General features: G+C 38.4%; 1 protein-coding gene across 4 annotated transcripts in view; it reads left to right on the forward strand.

The window, feature by feature from the left end:
• Positions 1 to 23,633, forward strand: part of PSEN1 (presenilin 1) — a 68,783-nt gene that overhangs the window by 15,234 nt on the left and 29,916 nt on the right. For all 4 annotated transcript variants that reach the window (XM_073895518.1, XM_025869719.2, XM_025869718.2 and 1 more), the window contains 2 exons: positions 19,197 to 19,450; positions 21,511 to 21,652. In XM_073895518.1, coding sequence (XP_073751619.1) covers positions 19,197 to 19,450; positions 21,511 to 21,652 — 396 coding nt within the window. The remainder of the gene's footprint in view (positions 1 to 19,196; positions 19,451 to 21,510; positions 21,653 to 23,633) is intronic.

The following is a 23,633-nucleotide window of genomic DNA, read 5'->3' on the forward strand; positions in this document are numbered from 1 at the left end:
TTTCAGTTTTAAAACTGGGACAGTCCTGAGAAAATAGGATCAAGTTGATTACCCTATCAGAAGTATAATGAAATTGAAATCATTTTGGATCTGATTAACCCAGTCTCATTCAATTAGATGACTTTGTTGTGTAACTTCAAGTATTATTGCAGTGATATATTGTTAGTGTTCAAGTAGATAAAACATTTTTCTCTTTCCAGAAGTGAAATGTTGCCCATGACTTCATTCTTCCATCCTTAGCAGATACATGATAGGCTGTCTTAGCCCAGAAAAGATGTTTTCTTTTTGTAGGCTTTTATGGGTAATCTCATTCACAGTAAAGAGAGTTGCAGTTTGATGAGATTAGTTAGAGACCTGAAAAATAGTGTTGTTTTTTTAACCCAAATATTTATTTCTCAAATTTTTATTGTGAAATATTTTAAGCATATACAGGAAATGTGGCAAATAATGTAATAAGCACCCATGTACCTACCACCCAACTTTAACACTTGTTTCATTTGCTGTGTATGCTTTGTTATTTTTGAAGAGTATTTTTATTAAGCTTTTTCTGTTTCTGTTATATATTGATCCTACAGAAACAAAATTCTGACCAAACAAAATTTTGCAATTAATTTGGACAGATGGTCTAGTGATATAACAAAAAGAAATTACAGATAAAATTGAAGCACCTCTCCCACATTCCCCTTCTTTTCCCACAATAGTAGTTACTATCCTGAATTTAGTGTTTATCATACTATATTTATGAACATAAATGATATTTAATATATCACTTTTCATGTTTTAAAAGTGTATATGAAGTATATGTGTTTGTGTGTGCAAGTTATAGAAGAAAATTACCACATTTTTGAAATGTATAGGTACATGTTACAGAGAAGCATGTTTTTGGAATTAATATATTGATAGATAAATAGATGCAGATAGTTCTAGTTTTTTCCTTTTCTCTTTATTTTGTAAATATATAAAAATATATTTTTTTAATAAATAATTTAGTAGTTTCCAGTTTTTCACAGTAACCAACAGTGTTTCAAAGACATTCTAATTCATTAATCTTGCACATGTGTGTTTCTCAATGATAATTGCTGTGATTGGGTATATGGAACCTTAACTATATTAGAAAGCCAGTGTGCTTTCCAAAGTGGTTGTAAATCAAGAGCATACAGCAGCTTTCATTTCTTTACATCCTGGCCAGTTCTTGGTATTGTCTGACTTAGTGTGTATTAGTTGGATGGGTTTGAAAAGGTCCCTCATGTTATTTTAATTTATTTCCCTAATTTCTAATAAAGTGGAGCTTTTCCCCTATGCTTACTTGCCTTTTGCATTTCCTTTTCTGTGAATTGCCTGTTTATGTTCTTTGCCCATTTTTCAGTTGTTTGTCGTGGGTGTTTTTTTGTTTTTGTTTTTTTTCTTATTGATTTTGTTGAAATGTATATTTTGGCGGGTGGAAGGATGCTAATCTCATGTTGACTCTATGCTTTTGAAATATTTTCTCAGGTCTGTAGCTTCAGTTTGTTTATGGTGCCTAGCTGAAATGTTTTAAGTTGTTGCGTTATTCTTTCCTTTTAAAAGTGAAATTAAGGGGCGCCTGGGTGGCTCAGATGGTTAAGTGTCTGCCTTTGGCTCAAGTCATGATGCCAGGGTCCTGGGATTGAGCCCCGCATCAGGCTCCCTCCTTTCCCTCTGCCTCTCCCCTTGCTTGTTCTCTGTCTCTCTCGCAAATGAATAAATAAAATCTTTAAAAAAAAAAAATAAAATAAAAGTGAAATTTATTTGTATTTTTTCAATTAGAAATAGTTTAAAAGGGGCTTCTGGGTGGCTTAGTTGGTTTAGCATCTGTCTTAGGCTTAGGTCATGGGATTGAGCCCACATCGGGCTCCCAACTAAGTGGGAGCCTGCTTCTCCCTCTCCCTCTGCCTGCCACTCTCCCTGCTTGTGTGCACTCGCTCTCTCAAATAAATAAAATTAAAAAAAATAGTTTAAGAAAAATATGCAGTATAGATTATCAGTCCTGAATATGATAAAAGCTTTTTCATCTTACAAAGGAAGACTGAACTAAACTAGTATAGATGACACTGCAGTGTAGTCCAGCTAATGTTCAACGGTTCCATTCATTGTCTTACATCTGTATCAGAAAAATAAAAGAAGGAGAATATGGGTGATATTGGTGATTTTTCCCTTTTATTTTTCCAGATGTTCTCTAACATAGTTATAATTAAAAAAAAAAACTTTGTATTTTTAAATTTTTATTATTTTTTAAAGATTTATTTTAGAGAAAGCAAGCTGGGGGGGGAGGGGCAGAGGAGTCTTTTTTTTTAAGATTTATTTATTTATTTTAGAGAGAGAAACAGCTCGGTAGGAGGAGAGGCAGAGAGAGACTGAGAATCTCAAGCAGACTCCCTGCTGAGTGCAGAGCCCGCCATGGGGCTTGATCCCACAACCTTGAGATCATGACCTGAGCCGAAACCAAGACGCTTAACTGACTGTGCCACCCAAGCGCCTCTTAAAAGAATACTATTTTTAAAAGAAAATTTTTGAATGTGAAGAAAGGTTGCAAAAGGACTATAGGCTATTGGGGGAATATCAGTGGAAAGGGGCGAAGCATTCAAAGTTCTCCATGCTGAGTGACTAAGAGTAAGTGGGAGAATTAGAACAACCTATGTAAAAGAAACCAAAAAAGCATGATAGCTAGGGGTCTTTGAAAGGGCCTGTATTGATCATTGGAGTTTATATTATGCCCTCGAGGTATGTTTGTCATTCTCCAGTTTAAAAGACTTAAATGTTTACAATGCATTTTAGAAAATTTTCATCAACAATAATAAAAGTTTTTGGACTTAACTTTTAAGCTTTGATTACCTACAAAACTAACCCATATAAAACATTTTAATTCCTGATAACAGATGAGAGGAGTTGCATTGTTCTCACCTTTTTACTTTTTAGAAGTTTTTACTATTTCATGCTTGTTGACCCCACCTAGGTTGTAAAATCAAAGTTTGTAAAACAAAGTTCATGTTTCTGAGCTGACTTTGGAGTTTATTGATCACCCAGTATCTTTAAACCAGTTCCATACAAGTCTCCCAGGTTCTTCTCACATTAGCAAGAACATTTTTTTTTATGTTATGTTAATCACCATACAGTACATCATTAGTTTTTGATGTAGTGTTCCATGATTCATTGTTTGTGCATAACACCCAGTGCTCCATGCAGTACGTGCCCTCTTTAATACCCATCACCAGGCTAACCCATCCCCCCACCCCCCTAGCAAGAACATTTTTAAGTTTTGTATCTGTGAATAAAAATCTGAAAGTCTTACTAGTTGCTTAAGGACTTCAGCTTTTGTGTGAGAGGGTTCTCTGGGCTTTGAGTTCTCTGGACACACTTCCCTTAGCCATCTTATGTCACATCAGCTCACATCACGGCTCTTGCTGCCATGTTATATCTGTGCTGCTCTCTGGGGCATAGTTCCAGTTTTCATGTAGAACGGCTATCAAACAATAGTTCAGTATGTCACAGGAACTAAGTCGAGAATTTATTTTATTCTTTTTCCCTCAACAAAGTGCCCCTGCTTCCTTAGAGATGGCATTCAATCAAAAATTTTACTTCTTGGGTGCATGGGTGCCTCAGTTGGTTAAGCGACTGCCTTCGGCTCAGGTCATGATCCTGGAGTCCCGGAATTGCGTCCCGCATCGGGCTCCCTGCTTGGCGGGGAGTCTGCTTCTCCCTCTGACCTTACCTCCTCTCATGTGCTTTCTCTCTCTCTCATTATCTCTCTCTCAAATAAATAAATAAAATCTTAAAAAAATTTTTTTTACTTCTTTCCATTAGTTTACTCATCACCTCAAACTAGAAGCTAGCATGGACTTCATGTTTGTTTGTGTTATTAGTTGGCTTTGTCTGTAGGGACTGGAGACTAGAAGGTAAACTAATGACTCAACTATTTCTGACAAAGGCCAAAGCTTACAAGTTGTGAAATACTTGAAGTTCTTGGTTTCCTAAATGTATTGTGTAGGTTGGATATTAAAGTAGCTCTAATAAGAACATTATCTGGGCCTTTTTCTGTAGTTTGTGATCCATCATAATCCTTAGGTTTACTTTTACTGTACCTATTAAAATAGTTTGTACAGTTTTATTTTTCTCGTGCAAAATTTTGATGGGTAGAGCTCTTTTTCCTTGACTTACTATTATTCTTTGCCAGAAGTCAGCTGTTAAGATAGAGGAATATACTAAAACTAGAGGAAACTGAAAATATAAACTTCAGAATAGTAAAAATTCATATTTTGATTTGGTGTAGACTTACATCTTTTTTTTTAAGATTTTATTTATTTATCTGAGAGAGAGAGAATGAGAGAGAGAGAGCACGAGGGGGAAGAGGGTCAGAGGGAGAAGCAGACTCCCTGCTGAGCAGGGAGCCCGATGTGGGACTCGATCCCGGGACTCCACGATCATGACGTGAGCCGAAGGCAGTTGCTTAACCAACTGAGCCACCCAGGCGCCCTAGACTTACATCTTTTATGTGGATTAGCAAACACCTTACTTTTCTAAGACACAAGTGGATTTTTTTTAAAGTAAGTCTAAGATTTGTTTATATTGTTTATTAACACTTTTTAAATGTGTATTAGAGCAGTGGTTTTTCAGACCTTTGCGTACATTGGAATACCCTGGATAAACTGTTAATAAAAATTCTCTGGGCCCCAAACCCAAAGTTACTGGTTCTGTAAGTCTGAGATGGGGCCACAGAATTTGTGTTCCTGACCCATTCCCAGATCTTTTTTTTTTAAGATTTTATTTATTTGACAGAGAGAGACAGCAAGAGAGGGAACACAGCAGGGGGAGTGGGAGAGGGAGAAGCAGGCTTCCCTCCGAGCAGGATCATGACGTGAGCCAAAAGCAGAGGCTTAACGACTGAGCCACCCAGGCGCCCCGCCCCCCCTTCTCAGATCTTGTTGGTACTTTTGGTCTAGGGTTTAGGAACCAATATACTGGATGAAGAAATAAAGGGAAAGTGACATCAGAGAAAAATGATTAGATTTAAAAATCGAGTATTTAGTATTTTTATTCATATTAGTTTATTCTGACCCAAATTTTCTAAACCTTAAAGAAATTGTCGGGCGCCTGGGTGGCTCAGATGGTTAAGCATCTGCCTTTGGCTCAGGTCATGATCCCAGGGTCCTGGGATCAAGTCCCGTGTCGGGCTCCCTGCTCCTTGGGAACCTGCTTCTCCCTCTGCCTCTCTCTCTTTCTCTCTCTGTCTTTCATGAATAAATAAATAAAATCTTTAAAAAAAAAATTGTCAACAGCCTTTTTGATTTACAGTAGAAAAAAAAATCAGTCATTTGTAACTAAAAAAGAATCCTTAAAGTAGTAATCCATTGAGAGATCAATAATGATTCTCTATATAAAGCAATTGCTGAAGAACACTTAAATAAGTCTGCTACCTTCAGCTGCTAAATGTACATTAAAATATATTTAGTCTTGGGGTATCTGGGTGGCTCAGTCGGTTCAGTCTCTGACTCTTGATCCCAGCTCAGGTCTTGATCTCAGGGTCGTGAGTTTGAGCCCTGTACTGGGCTCCGTGCTGGGCACGGAGCCTACTTAAAAAAAAAAAACAACAAAAAAAACCCCGTATGTTTAGTCTTTATAAATGAAGGTTAGCTGCATTATCTTTTTTGAATTCAAAACATTAAATGCAAAGAACTTTATTAAGTTGTTAGCAAATCATAGATTGGCAGAACTAAAATGATGGTGGGTCACTTTTTTTAAGTGTGAGAAATTCTATAAAATTAAACAACAGACGGACCTATAAGCTATTTATTGTTTAAGTACTTGGGTCCTTGAGAAAATAAATGAAAGGGGTGATCTAAATTCAAACTGAATCGGGCCCAATAAGCCTTTGACAGTGTTACTATAGTGTTTATAGTAATGAATCTGTTCTCCCAGTTATGTCAAAATGAAGTAAGGAGAAAGAAAACTTAGTCTTGATGACATCCAGAGGAACATGCTTGCTTCCGCATGAGAGTAGTCAGAAATCTTTGGCACAGATCTTAAGAGTTTGTTAAAAAAAAAAAAAACAACAAAACCCTCTAGTTTCAAGCCTAACACAACCACCTCATAAATATTAAATGCTATCTTTAACCAGTTATATCAACTGTTTAGGGAAATGACAGCCTTTCTTGATGTTAGAGTAATGGTAATGGTTAAAGCTCTAACTTCAGGGAATCATGAAGCTTGGCCAGATGCTGGATGGAATTTTGTGTGTGTGTTGGAAACATGTTGCCTATGATTAATAAATATTTTCAAGTGTTCTACATAACTTGCCAGTTCTTTAGTTAAGCTACTCTTCTAGTTTTTCTTATAGTGCAGGCTCAGGAGCTTCACATTTCTAATTGTAGAAATCCAAACGGTCTCCATAAGGTCTTATAGGATTGTTACTTTTTGTTATGAATAAATACTCATTTTAAGTAAGTAAATAGTATGCAGACTATAAGCACATCAACATACTGAAATGCATTGTAATTTTTAGTCATGATGATTGTTATTACGTGGAAATGCATACATGAAATATTGGATAAAAAAGGCAGGACACAATATTTGTGAACATTCATTGTAACTATAAATATGTGTGTATGTTGAAAAACATTAGATTTTGAGGTGTAGTAGGAATAAGTTTTCCTCATAAAATCATTTATATTCATATTCAGCAATATAAAATTATAAACTTAAGTGTGGCAATAACTGCCATGAATAAAATTAAAAAACTGTCAAAGGCTTATAATGCATAATGACAGGTAAATCTTAATATACAAAGAATTCTTTGTTTTTTTAAAGATGAGTATTTTTTTAAATTTTTTTTTTTTTTTTAGATTTTATTTATTTATTTGACAGAGACAGATAGCGAGAGAGGGAACACAAGCAGGGAGAGTGGGAAAGGGAGAAGCAGGCTTCCAGCTGAGCAGGGAACCCAATGTGGGGCTTGATCCCAGGACCCTGGGATCATGACCTGAGCTGAAGGCAGATGCTTAACGACTGAGCCACCCAGGCGCCCCTATTGAAAGAATTCTTATGAAGTCAAAAGGAACATAAACAACTCAGTATCAGCATTGCCAAAGGATATGAGCAAAATATAAGGAGGAAGAAGAAGAAATATAAATGTCAATAAATACATGAAAAGACTAGTTGATCAACCTCCCTGGTAATACGAAACTTAGAAATGAAAACTTTTTACCTATCAGTGAGCAAGGATTGCATCTGGCTCAGTCAGTAGAACATGTGACTCTGGATCTCCCGGTTTAAGTTCAAGCCTCATGTTGGGTGTAGAGATTACTTAAATTGTTAATTAAATAAAGTCTTAAAAAAAACGAGAAAGAAACCCAATGCTTATAAAGGTACGGGGAAATAGGCATTCTCATGTGCTGCTCATGGGAGTTTAATTTGTGTTTATTTGGAGGCAAGTTGTCAGTTAAGTCTGCAAAGACACAGGCCTTTTGGAAATAATTTGGCAATTAAATCTAAAAATGCACATACCTTTTGACTTAAGATTTCCACTTTTAAAATTTATCATATATAAAAATATTACAGGAGTGCCAAGACATGTAGACAGACATGTCTGATGAAATGTTATGTGTGACAATGAGAATTTTAAGATAATTTCAATCTTGTGTTACTTATGGTTTATCCAGTCAGTACTGTAAGATAATGGTTAATAGTAGGATGACTAAACTGTCTGAATTAGAATCCCTGCTCTAGACCTTCTTAGCTCTGTGATATTTTGCAAATTTGCTGGCCTTGAAGCTTCAGGTTCTTTCTCTGTTAAATGAAGTTTATAATATTAAGAAACTCAAAGTTCATTACTCACCTGAAGTACTTAGCATAGTGTCCTGCACATATGTGGTCAATAAATCTTAGTAATTATTATAAGTGTCATTACTATGCACTATTATAATACTTAAGATTGAGGTTTAATATACTGGCGTAGAAGGTATCTGATATATTATTAAGTGACAAAAGCAAATTATAGAACATGGCTTTAAAAAAAATCTAGAAGTATGGGGCACCTGCCTGGCTCAGTCAGTAGAGCATGTGACTGTTGTTGATCTCCGTGTTGTGAGTTCAAGCCCCATGATGGGTGTAGAGCTTACTTAAAATTAAGGGCATCTGGGTGGCTCAGTCGTTAAGCGTCTGCCTTCAGCTCAGGTCATTATGGGATCAAGCCCCACATTGGGCTCCCTGCTTGGTGGGAGGTCTGCTTCTCCCTCTCCCACTTCCCCCGCTTGTGTTCCCTCTCTCTCTGTGCCTCTCTCTGTTGAAAAAGAAATAAAATCTTAAAAAAAATTTTTTTTAAATTAAAAAATCTAAAAGTACTTAAGACTGCTCACCATGTTCATATTGTGGGGCAAAGATTGGGGGGACACTTTCTGTGTTAAAAACAAAAGTTTGTAACACTTTTTAAAACTTCTAAAAAATGTTTATAAACTTTTGTTTATAGTCTTTTTTTTTTTAAGATTTTATTTATATGAGAGAGAGAGCATGAGCAGGGGTAGGGTCAGAGGGAGAGGGAGAAGCAGACTTCCCACTGAGCAGGAAGCTCTACTCCCTACTCAGGGCTTGATCCCAGGATGCTGGGATCGTGACCTGAGCCGAAGGCAGACGCTTAACCAACTGAGCCACCCAGGCACCCCTGCTTATAGTCTTTTAATTACAAAAATAAAACTTAAAAAAAAAAAAAGCCAGGCAGAAAACAAGGTTTAAAAAAAACAACAGGAACTACGTTGTATTAAAAATACCTCCACAATTTTTGCTGCTTGAGAAATACTATCCCTTGCTTGAGGGTCCACATGCCTTTGGTGACTGGACTTGTACTTGCATCATGTTTTGAAGTAAGAAGAAGGGAGAAAGAATTAAAACGAAGCCTCTGACTTAATGGTGTAGGAGTCCTAGGGAATCCGGCTTCATAGGAACTCACTTCCCACATACTTAGCCACTTCCCATGGGACTCCACCCTCTGTGACACTTAAAACATTTATATAGTGAGTAATCCTTCTGCCACTGAAATGAAATCATTTATAATGGCTACAGCACTTGTTTTTCTGAACCTTAAAAATAGCTTTTAAAGGCAAAACTATGGAGGCAGTAAAAAGATCAGTGGTTGCCCAGAGTTGTAGTGGGGAGAGAGAGATAAATAGGCAGAATACAGAGGATTTTTAGGACAGTAGAAATATTCTATATGGTACTATGATGGATACATGTTACACATTTTTTAAAACCCATGGAATATGTAACATCAAGAGTGAACCCTAATGTAAACTATGGACTTTGGGTGATAATGACATGTTAATGTAGATTCATTGATTAGAAATGTACCACTCTGGTATAGGATGTTGATGGCAGTGGAGGGGGTGGTGGTTGGTGGAGGCTGTCAGGGGGCAAGAGTATATCTGAAATCTGTATTTTCTGCTCAGTTTTACTGTGAACCTAAAACTGCTATAAAAAGGAAAGTCTGTCTTTTTTTTTTTAAAGCTAGAAATGACCTACCAAGCTACACACACAGAAGGCCTTTATGTTCTTAATCTTTTAGAGGTATATGCTAAAGTGTTTACAAAGGAAATGATATATCTGAATTTGTCTCAATACTAGACGGGTGAGTTGTATGGGAAAATAGATGGAATAAAATTAGCGATGAGTTGGTAGTGATTGAAGCTGAGTAAAGTGCATGTGGGACTTCATTTTACACTTCTGACAGTATTTGTCTTAACTTTTTCCATATTAAATTTTTTTTAATTAGCCTTAAAAATAATGCTAAGTCATCATCCTAATATTTAGCTGCCAGGATTTTTCATTTTGGAAATCTCTTATTAGTTCTAGTGTCATCCTCTTTTTTTTTTTGAGCGCATGCACACCCGCTGAGCAAGGAGCTCCATGCGGGATTCGATTTCAGGAGCCTGGGATCATGACCTGAGCCAAAGGCAGATGCTTAACTGACTGAGCCACTCGAGTGCCCTAGTGTCATCCTCCTTTTTAACAGTTTCAAAGCACCTACACATCCCTTTTGAGAAAGACGCTTTATTTTTTGTTGTTGTTGAGGTGTAATTGGCATACAGTAAAGTACCCATATTTAAAGTATACGATTTGATAGGTTTTGATATTTGTATATATACCCTTGAAACTGCCACCACAGTCAAGATAATGAACTTAATCAGCCCCAGAAGTTTCCTCATGTTCCTTTGCTGTCTGCCCCTTTTGGTTCTTCCCAGCTACTCCTCATCCTCAGGCGACTACTGATCAAGTAGTAGTCACTCCTTGATCAAGTAGAGTCACTATACTCTAGTTTTCATTTTCTAGACATTTGTACAAATGAGATCATACAGTACATACTCTTTTGCCTGGCTTCTTTCATTCAGTATAATTATTTTGAGATTCATCAGTGGCATAGCATGTGTCGATTGTTTATTCTTTTTTACTCCTGAGTTATATTCCATTATATGGCTATACCACAGTTTTTTATCCATTTACTTGTTGATGGATATTTGTGTTGTTTCCAGGTTGGGGTTGTTATCAATAAGGCTGTTATGGACATTCATGTACAAATAATTGAATGGACATATGCTTTTGTTTATTTTGAGTAAATAAGAGTAGAATATGATCCAATGGAATAGGCATATATCTAACTTTTAAGTGTACATTTCAATAATGTTGACTGTATTTGCATTGTAGTGCAACAGATCTCTAGAACTTCTTCAACTTGCAAAACTGAAACTCTATACCCATTGAAGAACAACTCATTTCCCCCTCCCTGCAGTCCCTGGCAGTCCCAATTATGCTTCCTGGTTTTTTGAGATGGACTGCCTTAGATACTTCAGTAAGTGGAATCATGCAACATTTGTCTTTTTGTGACTTCTTTTTTTTTTTTTAAAGATTTTATTTATTTATTTGACAGAGATAGAGAGCACAAGTAGGCAGAGAGGCAGGCAGAGGGAGAGGGAGAAGCAGGCTCCCTGCTGAGCAAGGAGCCCGATGTGGGGCTCGATTCCAGGACCCTGGGATCATGACCTGACCTGAAGGCAGTTGCTTAACCAACTGGGCCACCCAGGTGCCCCGTGACTTATTTCATTTAGTATAATGTCCTCAAACTTTCCTCTGTGTTATAGCATGTGACAAGATTTTCTTCTCTTTTAAGGCTGAATAATACTCCATTTGTACATATGTACCACATTTTCTTTGTCTGTTGATGGACATTTGAGGTGCTTCTATCTTGGCTCTTGTGAATACTGCTGCAGTGACCATGGATGTGCAAATATAAATATCTCTTGAGATACTGCTTTTAATTCTTTTGGATATATGCCCAGAAGTAGGGTTGCTGGATCATATGATAATTCTGTTTTTAATCTTTTGTCTGTAATAGCCATGCCATTTTACATTCCCACCAGTGGTGCACAAGGGTTTCAATTTCTCTGCATCCTTGCTAATCCTTGTTATTTTTTTGATAGTAGCCATCGTAATGGGTGTAAGATGGTATCTTGTTGTTTTGATTTGCATTTCTGTAATGATTAGTAGTCTTGAACATCTTTTCATATGCTTATTGGCCTTTTGTGTATGTCCTTTGGAGAAATATCTATTCAAGTCCTTTGCCTATTTTTTTAAAATTTTTTTTGAGATTTTATTTATTTGAGAGAATGAGATAGAGAGAGAGCATGAGAGGGGGGAGGGCCTGAGGGAGAAGCAGACTCCCTGCTGAGCAGGGAGTCCAATGCGGGACTCGATCCCAGGACTCCAGGATCCATTTTTAAAATCAGATTATTTCAAGCACCTGGGTGGCTCAGTTGGTTAAGCATCTGCATTAGGCTCAGGTCATGATCCCAGGACCCTGGGATAGAGCCCCACATTGGGCTCCCTGCTCAGCAGGGAGCCTGCTTCTCCCTTTCCCTCTGCTGCTCCCCCTGCTTGTGCTCTCTTGCTCTGTCAAATAAATAAATAAAATCTTTAAAAAAAATAAAAATAAAAAATAAAATCAGATTATTTGTTTTTGTTGTTGTTGTTGAGTTGTAGGAGTTCTTTATATAATCTGGATATTTACCCCTTATCAGATACATGATTTGCAAATATTTTCTCCCATTCTGTGGTTTCCTTTTTATTCTGTTGATTGTTTCTTTGATACAGAGAAGTTTTAAAGTTTGATATAGTCTCATTTGTCTATTTCTGCTCTTGTTCTTTAATTTCTCTTAGCAAATATTTTGTAGTTTTCAGTGTACAAGTATGTTTGGGGCTCCCCAGGATCATGCTCATGTTCAATGAATAGCTAGAAGAACTCAGAAAATCTATTATACTCACTGGTTATACTCACTGGCTATAGTTTATTACAGAGAAAGAATACAAATTAAAATTAGCAGATAAACACATTGTAGGGCAGAGTCCAAGAGATACCGGGCATGAGCTTCCAGTTTTTTTCTCCTAGCAGAGTCTTAGCAACAGTGCTCAATTCTCCCAGAAACATGCACAGAATGTTGCTGACCAGGAAGCTTACTTGAGCTTTGGTGTCCAGGAGTTTTATTGGGGGCTGCTCCTGTAGACAGACATGACTGACCATAGTTCTCTAGCCCCTCCCAAGGTCAAACAGATACTTTGTGGCTCAAGACCTTCACCATAGATCACATTGTTAGCAATGTGGCCCAAAGCCTTATGTAAATAAAAACACTCTTAACAGGCAGGATATTCCAAGGGCTTAGAGGTTATCTCCCAGGAACCAGGCCAGATCTTTCTTTGGCATGTGCAGGGTTTGGACACCCCTGACCGACTGAGTTAATCCCTTACTACACAATAGGCCTTTCACATCTTTTCATCCTTTAGGTCTCAGCTCAAATGTCACTTCCTCAGAAAGATATTCTCTGGCCACATTATCTAAAAGTAGTTCCATCCCATGTATTTTTTTTTTTTAATCATCTCACCCTGTTACGGTACTATCCAACTCTGATTATCTTGTTTATTATCTCTCTTCCCCTGCTTGAAATCAGTTCATGAGAGCAGAGACCTTATCAGCCTTTTCAACTGCTGTATCCCTGGCATTCACTTTTTTAAAAAAACTAGTAAGTGTAGTGATTAAACCTAGAAGCTAAAACAGTACCATAAGCCACATATGGTTCTAAATATCGTGAGCTAATGGCAAAGGATATGAATACTTAGTTCATAGAAAAAAATGCTCATCTTTTCTAATAATAAAAGAAGTTACACTGTGTTCTTATATTTAACCTATCAGGTAAAAATCTAAGCATTTCATAGCTTACTTTGTTGATAAGGGCTTGTTGAAATAGGAACTCTCCTATACTGCTGATCTTTAAACTGGTACAACCCATATGGAGGGTGATTTGGCAACACATATCAGGATTTTATTTTATTTTTTTTTATTTTTATTTTTTTAAAGATTTTATTTGACAGAGACACAGCGAGAGAGGGGAATAAAAGCAGAGGGAGTGGGGGAGAGAGAAGCAGGCTTCCCGCTGAGCAGGGAGCCCGATGTGGGGCTCTATCCCAGGACCCTGGGACCATGACCTGAGCCAAAGGCAGATGCTTAACGACTGAGCCACCCAGGCATTTTAAATGCGTATATACTTTGACCCAGTAGTTTCACTTCAGGAAACTTACCCTACGGATATGCTTTGCACACGTGAAATAACTTATAGGGAGCATTCATTGCAGCCGTGTTTGTAAATGACAAAAAGTTGGAAGCATGTTTATAGCAGCAGTGTCTACAATAGCCAAAATATGGAAAGACCCAGATGTCCATCAGTAGATCAGATGAATGGATAAGGAAGACGTGGGGTATGTGTGTGTGTATACATATATAATGGAATATTAGCCATCAAAAAGAATGAAATTTGCCATTTGCAATGACGTGGATGGAGCTAGAGGGTATTATGCTAAATGAAATAAGTCGGTCACAGAAAGACAAATACCATATGATTTCACTCATGTGGAATTTAAGAAACAGATGATCATAGGGAAAGGGAAGGAAAAATAAGGTGAAAATAGAGAGGGAGGCAAACCATAAGAGACGCTTAACTCAGGGAAACAGGGTTGCTGGAGGGGAGGTGGGTAGGGGGATGGGATAATTAGGTGATGGGCATTAAGGAGGGTACTTGATGTAATGAGCACTGGGTGTGATATGCAACAGATCACTAAATTCTATCCCTGAAACTAATAATACAGTATATGTTAACTAAATTGAATTTAATTAAAAAAAAAAGAAAAAAGCTGGAAGCAAGTTAAATGTCTGTCTTTAGGGGATTGGCCTAATAGATTATGATACATTCATACACTGGTTATGTAGCTGGTTTAAAAAGTTTTGGGGGGGGCACCTGGGTGGCTCAGTCGTTGAGCTGCTGCTTTCAGCTCAGGTCATCATCCCAGGGTCCTGGGATCGAGTCCCACATCGGGCTCCTTGCTCAGCGGGAGCCTGCTTCTCCCTCTGCCTGCCGCTCCCCCTGCTCATGCTCACTCGCTCTCTCTCTCTCTCTCTGTCAAATAAATAAAAATCTTAAAAAATAAATTTAAAAAAATAAAAAGTTGCTTCTCAAAGAATAAGGATGTATTTTACGTACTGATGTGTAAAAAAATCTCTAAGAGACATAGTTAAGCAGAGAAGGTACATTTATTGTACTACCATTTGTGTAAAAAGGGGAAATGAGAATATATATTTGTATTTGCTTGTATATACATCAAGAAACTGCAGAGAACAATGACAGTGGTAACCTGGGGTATTAGACAACTATAAATAGTTATGTGGGAGGTTTTTTTATGTTATTCCTTGTTATATTCTTTGACTTTAGAATCATGTGAAAATTTTACCTGTTTAAATAAATTGTGTTTTAAAGAAATTGAAACATATAGTCAATTTTAAAAATAGTATCCAAAGTACTGTAAAGAGAAAGGGTGCAGTAAACAGTGCTCTAGCATCCCATATCAGCTTCAAGGGTGGGGCAGGGTGGGGTTGGCTAATGTTCATTATAAACCGGAACATCCAGTTGAGTACTGTGAATGAACATATTATGATTGCTTCTTTCATGTTAAACTTACCCAATAAACTGTTCATATAGCCCTAATAGGACAGCTGTGCTGCCCTGCAGAGGACACAGGTTTTGAAGCAAGAGACTTGAATTTGATTCCTGTGTCTACTGTTTTCTGGCCTTGAGATTTTGGACAAATTGTTTTAATCTTAATCTACCAAAACCTCTCAATAAATACAAAGAATAAATGAAATAATGTGAGTGTGCTTTGTAAATTATCAAATAACATACAAAGAGAGCTATTATTATTTGTGTTTTGGTTTATATTGCACAGTAATCAGCCCATTAAGTTGGTCATAATTGAATTGCTGAACATTAGTCACAAACAAAACATGCTTAGCATATGACTTAGTCACCTCCTTCAAAGAAAATAGAAGTATGAATTTCCTCAACTCTGTTCTTCAGCTATCTGTCGCACCGTGTCCCTGTCCTCCAGAGCCTACATTGCCTTCCTACTGGACTTTGGTCACTCCAATGACTTGTGTTCAACAAAAATTACCTTTCTTACTGAGTGGTGTATATATTTCTACCTTTTGTACTTTGGAATAATTTCCTTTCCGTTCCTCATAGGGTTTAAGTCTTCATAGTATTTTCTGTATGAGGTTAAAGAGTTAATTCCTGATCTCCAGACTGAGATGAAGGGCACCAATTCCTCTGTAAAGCCAACTCTTCTCTCTTCTTCTGTTCCCCTCCACTTATCCCCTACCCTGTTCCATGAGTTATCATCTCCCATTCTTCTGTCCTCAATCTCTCCTGCTAGTCCTAACTCTATGCTTTGACCTGATGGGAATGCTCAAGTCTAACATCCCTAAGAATATTTTCAAATGTGAATCCCTTCTGTTGTCACATCTTTTATTTTTTTGCTTCAAAGAATGATTGCCTTTAACTTCTCAGTTTCCATTCATTCCCTAGTTCATTGTGATTTATGATCTCATTTCCCTCTTTTTCTTTTTTTTAAGATTTTTTTTTAAATTTTTTATTTATTTGACAGAGAAAGAGAGACAGCGAAAGAGGGAATGCAAGCAGGGGAAATGGGAGAGGGAGAAGCAGGCCCCCCGCAGAGTGGGGAGCCCGATGCGGGGCTCGATCCCAGGACCCTGGGAATCGTGACCTGAGCCGAAGGCAGATGCTTAATGACTGAGCCACCCAGGTGCCCCGATCTCATTTCCCTCTTAACTGTTACTTTTGTAAAAACTTTGGCCAACTTCCCCCTGCTAAATTCAGTGGCTTTTCAGCTCTCCCGTACTGCCTGACTGTGGATGACACCTCTGAAATGTACTCCTTTTGCTGCTGTGATGTACTGTTCTGGGATTTCTTCCCTCTTCCCTATTTTTCTCTTAATCTCTTTGGCTGGTTTTTCTCCTGTCACCTGCTGCTAAAGCTTAGGGGTTATGCACTTCTCTCCTTGGTCATCATCCCACTCTTTTTCTTTCCACAGTTGTTGCATTATATAATGACCGAGTCCATACTGTTCTGCTTTCCATCTATACTCTCTCCCTGAGATTTTATCCATTTCCATAACTATAGAAACTAGTGACTCCCCCAACAGTACCCTTGGACTTTGCTGCCTGATTGCAGGTACCTCACATTCACCTATCTCCCTAATTAAAATAGTTCTCTCCTCCAGCCCACTCATCTTCTTGTGTTCCCTGCTCAGTCAGTGCCATCTTCACCTTCCCAGTCCCTTATGCCAGAAACCTCCAGGATCGTCCTTGACTCCTTCCTGACCATTCACATGTAATTTGCCCCAAAGCCCTGTCAGTTCTGCTTCTGAAATATCTTTCTTGTACATCTCCTTGTTTTCATCGCCACTCAGGTTTCTTTAAAATGAAACGTAATGTAATGTGTCACTACCTCAACCTTAACAGTTTTTATGACTTTTTATTGCCTACAAGACAAAGTCTGAAGTCCTTGGGCATGGCCAATGAGATTTTTTTACAACCTGTCCCTGACCTTTCCCTGCCCCCAGCCCTGACAGACCATGTTCCCCAGCCAGCTCAGGAGTATTCACTGGTTGTCTGCATAGGCCTTGCTTTTCAGTTTCACACCTCTGCACCCGTCACGTCTCTGCTTGGAGCCCTTTCACCTTCCACTCACTTTTCTCAGGAATCGTGTCTTTATGCTGCCTTTCTGGACCACACAGAATGATCAGTCCTGCAGCACTTTATTCATGTCTCTGATACAATATTTATCCTGTAGTAAAGCTAACTTACAGTCTTCTTAAGGACAGCATCTAGGTCTTTTTAATTTCAATATTGCCAAAGCATAGTACCTAGAATATAGAATTTTGATAATTATTTATGGGACGAATAATATTCAAAGTAAAGTAAAAGAGAACTCAGCCCACATTGAGTCTGCAGAGTTCCCATGTTGTCTTGTGAACAGCACATTGAGAGGTGGTTAAGAGCTTGATTTCTGCAGTCGGGCATGCCTGGGTTCAAACCCTCTCTGTAATGCTTCCTAGCTGTGGCCGTTTCCCCACCTACAAAGTGGTGACACGGGGTGGCTGTGAGAATTTAATGTAAAGCACTTATCACGGTGTCCAGTACATTATAATAATTTTAAGCTATTATTAAGAGTGTAGTATATTTTTAATGAATAACAGCAGTAGTTATACTCTGTAGTCAAAAATGAGGTAAAAGAGTGGCATGTTCTCACATGATCTTCCTAAGAGAACCCGTTCTGAACCAAGCTGATACATTTTACCACCACCAATGACTATCAGTCTGCTTTCCTCTCCTGGACTTATCTAGGAGGAGGAGTGCTGTTCTTTTCCTCCCGTTATCTGTTGTTTGTATTATTGTTATTAATGCTCTTGAGATTCACTCTCTCCTTTACAAAAAGTTGAGTTTTAGATATGAACAGTGATACCAAAAAGGAAGTTGAACTTGAAGGGTAAGAAAGGGTAAACCCAGGATAAGGGTGGAAGTGGTGTTTGGGTTAAGAGACTGAGGAAAGTAGAATCTAATAAGGTTCTAGTTTCATTCCATCATTTGTCAAATATTTACTGTTCCCTCACACTATACAGGGCAAAGTGGGGATGCCTCTGGCTGGAGGGGCATCAGAATTGCTTAAGGCCTAATTTCTCTCTCTAAAGATTTTTTAAAATCTTTTAAATAATTTTTGAAATAGTTGTAGATTTACATGCAATTTTAAGAAATAATAGATCCCTTGTATATCACTAGAAGGATTTTAAGTCTTATTAATAATGAAGGTGAGGGGCACCTGGCTGACTCAGTTGGTAGAACATGCGACTCTTGATCTCAGGGTTGTGAGTTCGAGCCCCACGTTGGAGGTAGAGCCTAGTTAAAAAAATTATGAAAGTGAGATAGTTCCTTGTATAACTGGTATGAAATCACAGGTAGAAAGCAGTTCATAATTGTGAAAAAGTTGAGATTACTATGCTTGCAGCTGTAACAAATAAGGTTTCATACAGGTATCAGTTTTTAAGCCAAACCTCTGAGGATGAGTACAATTGTATTAGGTTGAGAATGGAAGAGGGGAAGGAGGTAAACCAAGAGCGGGGTGAGAGGGAGGACCTGGGGTTCCTTCACCGAACAGTGGCAGATCACGTAGACAGACATTCATTCATTCATTAAAAAAGATTTTTATTTATTTGTCAGAGAGAGAGCGCGCACAAGAGGGGGAGTGGCAGGCAGAGGGAGAAGCAGACTCCCCACTGAGCAGGGAGCCGCATGCAGGACTCGATCCCAGGACCCTGGGATCATGACCTGAGCCGAAGGCAGACGCTTAACCTACTGAGCCACCCAGCGCCCCTCATCTAGACTTCTAAATTGTACACCTCTTGTGAATTGATTTTTTTTTAATATTTTATTTATTTATTTATTTGAGAGAGAGCATGAGAGTGGGGAGGGTCAGAGGGAGAAGCAGACTCCCCGCTGAGCAGGGAACCCGATGTGGGACTCGATCCTGGGACTCCAGGATCATGACCGGAGCCGAAGGCAGTCGCTTAACCAACTGAGCCACCCAGGCACCCGAATTGATTCTTTCTTGCCTCGGGTTTTTAGAACTCAAGTAATGATGGGCCTCTTCTTAATCTCAGGTCTAATTATTCCATTTTCTGTTTTTATAGAATACCTTGATTCTACTGAGAGTCTGATTTCTTGAAAAAAGTTTCTCTTGTGCTTTTAGAATGACAGTAGAGAACGGCATGAGCACACCAGCGAAAGGCGGAGACATGGCAACCCCGGGCCATTATCTAATGGACGACCCCAGGGTAACTCACGGCAGGTGGTGGAACAAGATGAAGAAGAAGATGAAGAGCTGACATTGAAATATGGCGCCAAACATGTGATCATGCTCTTTGTACCCGTGACTCTCTGTATGGTGGTGGTCGTGGCTACCATCAAATCAGTCAGCTTCTATACCCGGAAGGATGGACAGCTGTATGTATGAGTGTTTTATTATTCTCAAGGCCGGTCTGGCTTTTCTTTGTAGTGTGTCATCATCACCTCAGAGGCCTTTGCTTTGATGGGGCACAAAGGCTAGAGAGTTCATCCTCTCTGACAGCCAGAGCAGTTGACAGAATGAGGGGTTATTATTTGATGCTTTAAGTAGAGAAAATGAGAGCTACAGAATTCTGTTTCACATATGGTGTCACTGGTTAGGACTGAATTTATTTGAAATTGAGCAGGTAAAGAATTGAATATTAATCTTTTCCACCTCAGGGCCATTGGTCCCATTGTTCTTCTGCTGGAACATTCTTTCCTTTTCTAGATTTGATGGATGAATTCTATTGTCCTTCTCATCTTTGCTTAAATGTTAAGTCCTCAAAGGTAATTTCCCGATCCTTGTAACAGAATTAGGTCCTTCCCGATACTCTTTCTCATAGCAACCTGTTCTTTTCACAATATGCAAATATATTATTTATTTACATTATTTAAAGCCTGGTTTCCTTCTATACCGTAAGGCCTATGAGGGCACATTGTTTCTACAGCTAGTTATGTAATAAATGCTCAACAAAAAAAGTTGCTAAATGAAAAGATGAAGAATTAATGCAAGCTGGCATTCTCTAGAGTCGTGGGGGGATTGTTGTGTAGATTCTCTTGTGCTGTTGGTATGAGCCCTACGCCTTCAAGAAAAATGCTTTGATTCAGATTCACTTAGTTTTGTCTCTGGGACTCTGTAGGGCCCCTATAGAGCTCAAACAAAGTTTTAAATGAATTTTGGAATTTGAATTAGCAAACTGTGTGGCGTTCTAAAAGCCAAGCTTTTAATCTTTTGGGAGAAAGGCTAAGGCAAGAGTAAAGGGTGGGGGTTGGAGACAGCAGTCAAAAGAGACTGGGGAATATTATCTGTATAGCTTAGAGTTAATTTTGGCTGTATATTATAGAACAGGGTTAGCAAACCGTAGTCCACAGGGCAGATCTGCCTGCCACCACCTATTTTTGTAAATAAAGTTTTACTGGAACATAATCACGTTCATTCATTTGTATATTGTCTATGCTGCCTTCATACTACAGTGGGAGGGTTCAGTGGTTGCAACAGAGACAGTATGACCCAGAAAACTTAAAATTTGTACTCTTTAGTCCTTAACAGAAAGTTTTCTGAGCCTGTTGTAGGAAATCAAAACAACTGGTTTAAATGGTATACATATTTTATCTCTCTCCCAGAGAATGGTACAGGGTGGTCAGTCCAGACTGGTAGTATAGCTTCACCTTTCCTCAAGGACTCAGGCTCCTTCTTTCCCTTTTCTTTGGCTTCTACCCTTTAGGTTATTCAAGGTTCCTTATTGGTACTGGAGCCCCAGGCTTCAATTCAGACAACAGGAAGCAGGAAGTAGTGGGGGAGAAAAGGACCTAAGACCCATCTCTCAGCAGAATTAACGCCTTTCTTAGAAGTTCCATACAACATATCCACTTATAACTCATTGGCCATACTTTGTCTCATGGCCACACCTGTCAGGGAGTCAGAAATAAAGTCCTGTAGCTGGGAACACTGGAACCTGGAATAAATGTGTTTATGTGAATGAGAAACCCAAGGGAAGATGGGTATGTGACGTTATATCAAAACAACTCCAGTTGCAGTCACCCTGTAGGTGAAAAAAAAAGTAACTGTAAGCCATTATTATATAAGCCACCTTCTTTTGACAAGTACTTGTAGCTTAGGTAGTTTATGTGGTAGAATCCAGTTCTTTAAACAAATCACTAATAAGCTGTGGAGAAAGAGCATTTCTTGAGTAATTATTTCAATGTAAAGCATCCACTAGATGGAGCTAGTGTCTGGCTCACAAAAGTCCACCTCTCCACATTTTAGATCTCTCCTTTTATTTTGAAGCACTTATTTTTAGAGTATAGCTAATTTTCTTAGCTAAAATTCTTGGCTAGATTGCTGAGATGGAAAAAGGTCATATCAGTTGAATCAAGGAAACAAAACTGGTGTTGGAGAGGGATATGGTTTGAGAAATCCATTAACACTTACTTTGGGCTTTTGTATTTTATTATAGAATCTATACCCCATTCACGGAAGATACAGAGACTGTGGGGCAGAGAGCCCTGCACTCAATTCTGAATGCTGCTATCATGATCAGCGTCATTGTTGTCATGACTATTCTCCTGGTGGTTCTGTATAAATACAGGTGCTATAAGGTGAGCATGAAACACGGAGCCTTGCTTTCCACCATGTTCTTTTTGTGATTGGGTTTTCCTGTCACATGCCTTACTTGGTCTAGTAGAGAAAAGGGCTATATATTCTAGAACTGATATAATTTTTAGTTTTTTCCCCCTTGTTGTAGAACATATAAAAAAACACAAAAAGACATAAATGAAAAACAAATGTTTTCGTATCATATCACATTCTAAATGGTTTTAACTTTTTGATTTGCAGTATACTTAGGACATTCCAGGTTATATCCTAAGACCTTTGTGAATTCCCTCATTCGCAAATAGTACTATAGGATATAATTATCCCTATAAAGTAATATAACTTAAAAAATTCAGATTTTCCCGAGTGCAGACCACTAGAGCCTTCTGCAGACACTGGTGTTAAATTCATTGGTGACTGGTTATATTCCCACTTCTACATTGGGAGCCATCCATTCCTTCACTGTCTCTCCTGCAGTAGCACTAGTTCTTTCCTTGGGAAATAAGGGCAGGAGAGATTGTGTAGGAAAAACACAGGCCCAACCCTCCCAGGCTCTGCTCCCTTAGCTCACCCTCTAGCTAAGGGATTCACTCTTGAATTTTAGCCACCTGGCACATATTTCAGATGCATGCCTCAGAGAAATCACAAATTATTACAAGTCATGAGACTTTAGGGTCTTTCTCAAATAAAAGTAATAAATGATAATTTTCCAAATGTTGAAGTCTACTCTATTTCCTTCTAGTATTTATTTCTCTATATGTTTAACATGGTTAAAATAAAATGTATAATAAATGTGTCCTTTCCTAACTTTTACTTTGGCATAAGCCTTTTTCCATATTTAAATTCTCAGAAATATGTCTAAAGGCTATGTAACATTTGACTCAATGAGTGTATTATAATTTACTTACCCTAATTTCCCTGATGTTGGACATTTAAGTCATTTCCATTTTTTTACTATTCTAAAAAACAATGAGTACCTTTATGGAACTTCTTCAGTTTTTCAAATTATTTCCTTAGGGTAAAACCCTTGACACAGAATTTATGGGGCAAATTATCTACATTTTTAAAATTTTATTTCATGTATTTGAGAGAGAGTGCAAGAGAGCGAGAGAGAGCACGAGTGGTGGGGAGGGGCAGAGGGAGAGGGAAAAGCAGACTCCCCGCTGAGCAGGGAGCCCACCATGGGGCTCGATCCCAGGACCCTGGGATCATGACCTGAGCCAGAGGCAGGCGCTTAACCGACTGAGCCAAACCTATCTACATATTTTTAATTATCATGGTGTGCAAAATTCCTTTTTTCCAAATGGTAGTATCAGTTTGTACTTAACACTAGTTGTGAATGAGACTGTCTTACCTTTACCAGCACTGAATTTTTAAAATTCTGTGCTAATTTTTATAGGTGAAACAAAATGCCTTAATTTGCATTTGGTTAGTTCCTTGTAAGATCAAATACCATTCCAGTGTTCACGAATTTTAAAATTATACACAATTTAACCTTGCTTGTTGAACATTTGAGTGGGTGGAAGTGTTAACCCAAGTGATGAGCATCTGCAGTCTGACATTAGCAAGTAGAAAAGATTGAAGACAAAGATGTCTGTGATGATGGGAGGTAGTCATCAATACTCAGGAAACCAAAGAGCAAATGATATAAACCCGTGCTACAAAGCATTCTCCTCCCCCTGTTTAAATGTCCTCATGACAGTTACCTTTTCTGTATATACATGTTTACAGGCTAATTCTGTTTCTCTGCTTTATTGGACTCACTTTGTGTGACTCTTTTCTTTTTAATATTTATTTATTTGAGAGAGAGAGTGTGAACAAGGGGGGAGAGGGGCAGAGAAGCAGACTACCCACTGGGCAGGGAGCACGATGCGGGGCTCGATCCCAGGACCCTGGGATTATGACCTGAGCCAAAAGCAGACGCTTAACCAGCTGAGCCACCCAGGCGCCCCTCACTTTGTGACTCTTATCTGGATTATATGCTAC

Source organism: Callorhinus ursinus, unplaced genomic scaffold (assembly GCF_003265705.2).
Source record: "Callorhinus ursinus isolate GAN/ISIS: 27379988/994484 unplaced genomic scaffold, GSC_fseal_2.0 scaffold8, whole genome shotgun sequence".
Taxonomy (NCBI): Eukaryota; Metazoa; Chordata; class Mammalia; order Carnivora; family Otariidae; genus Callorhinus; species Callorhinus ursinus.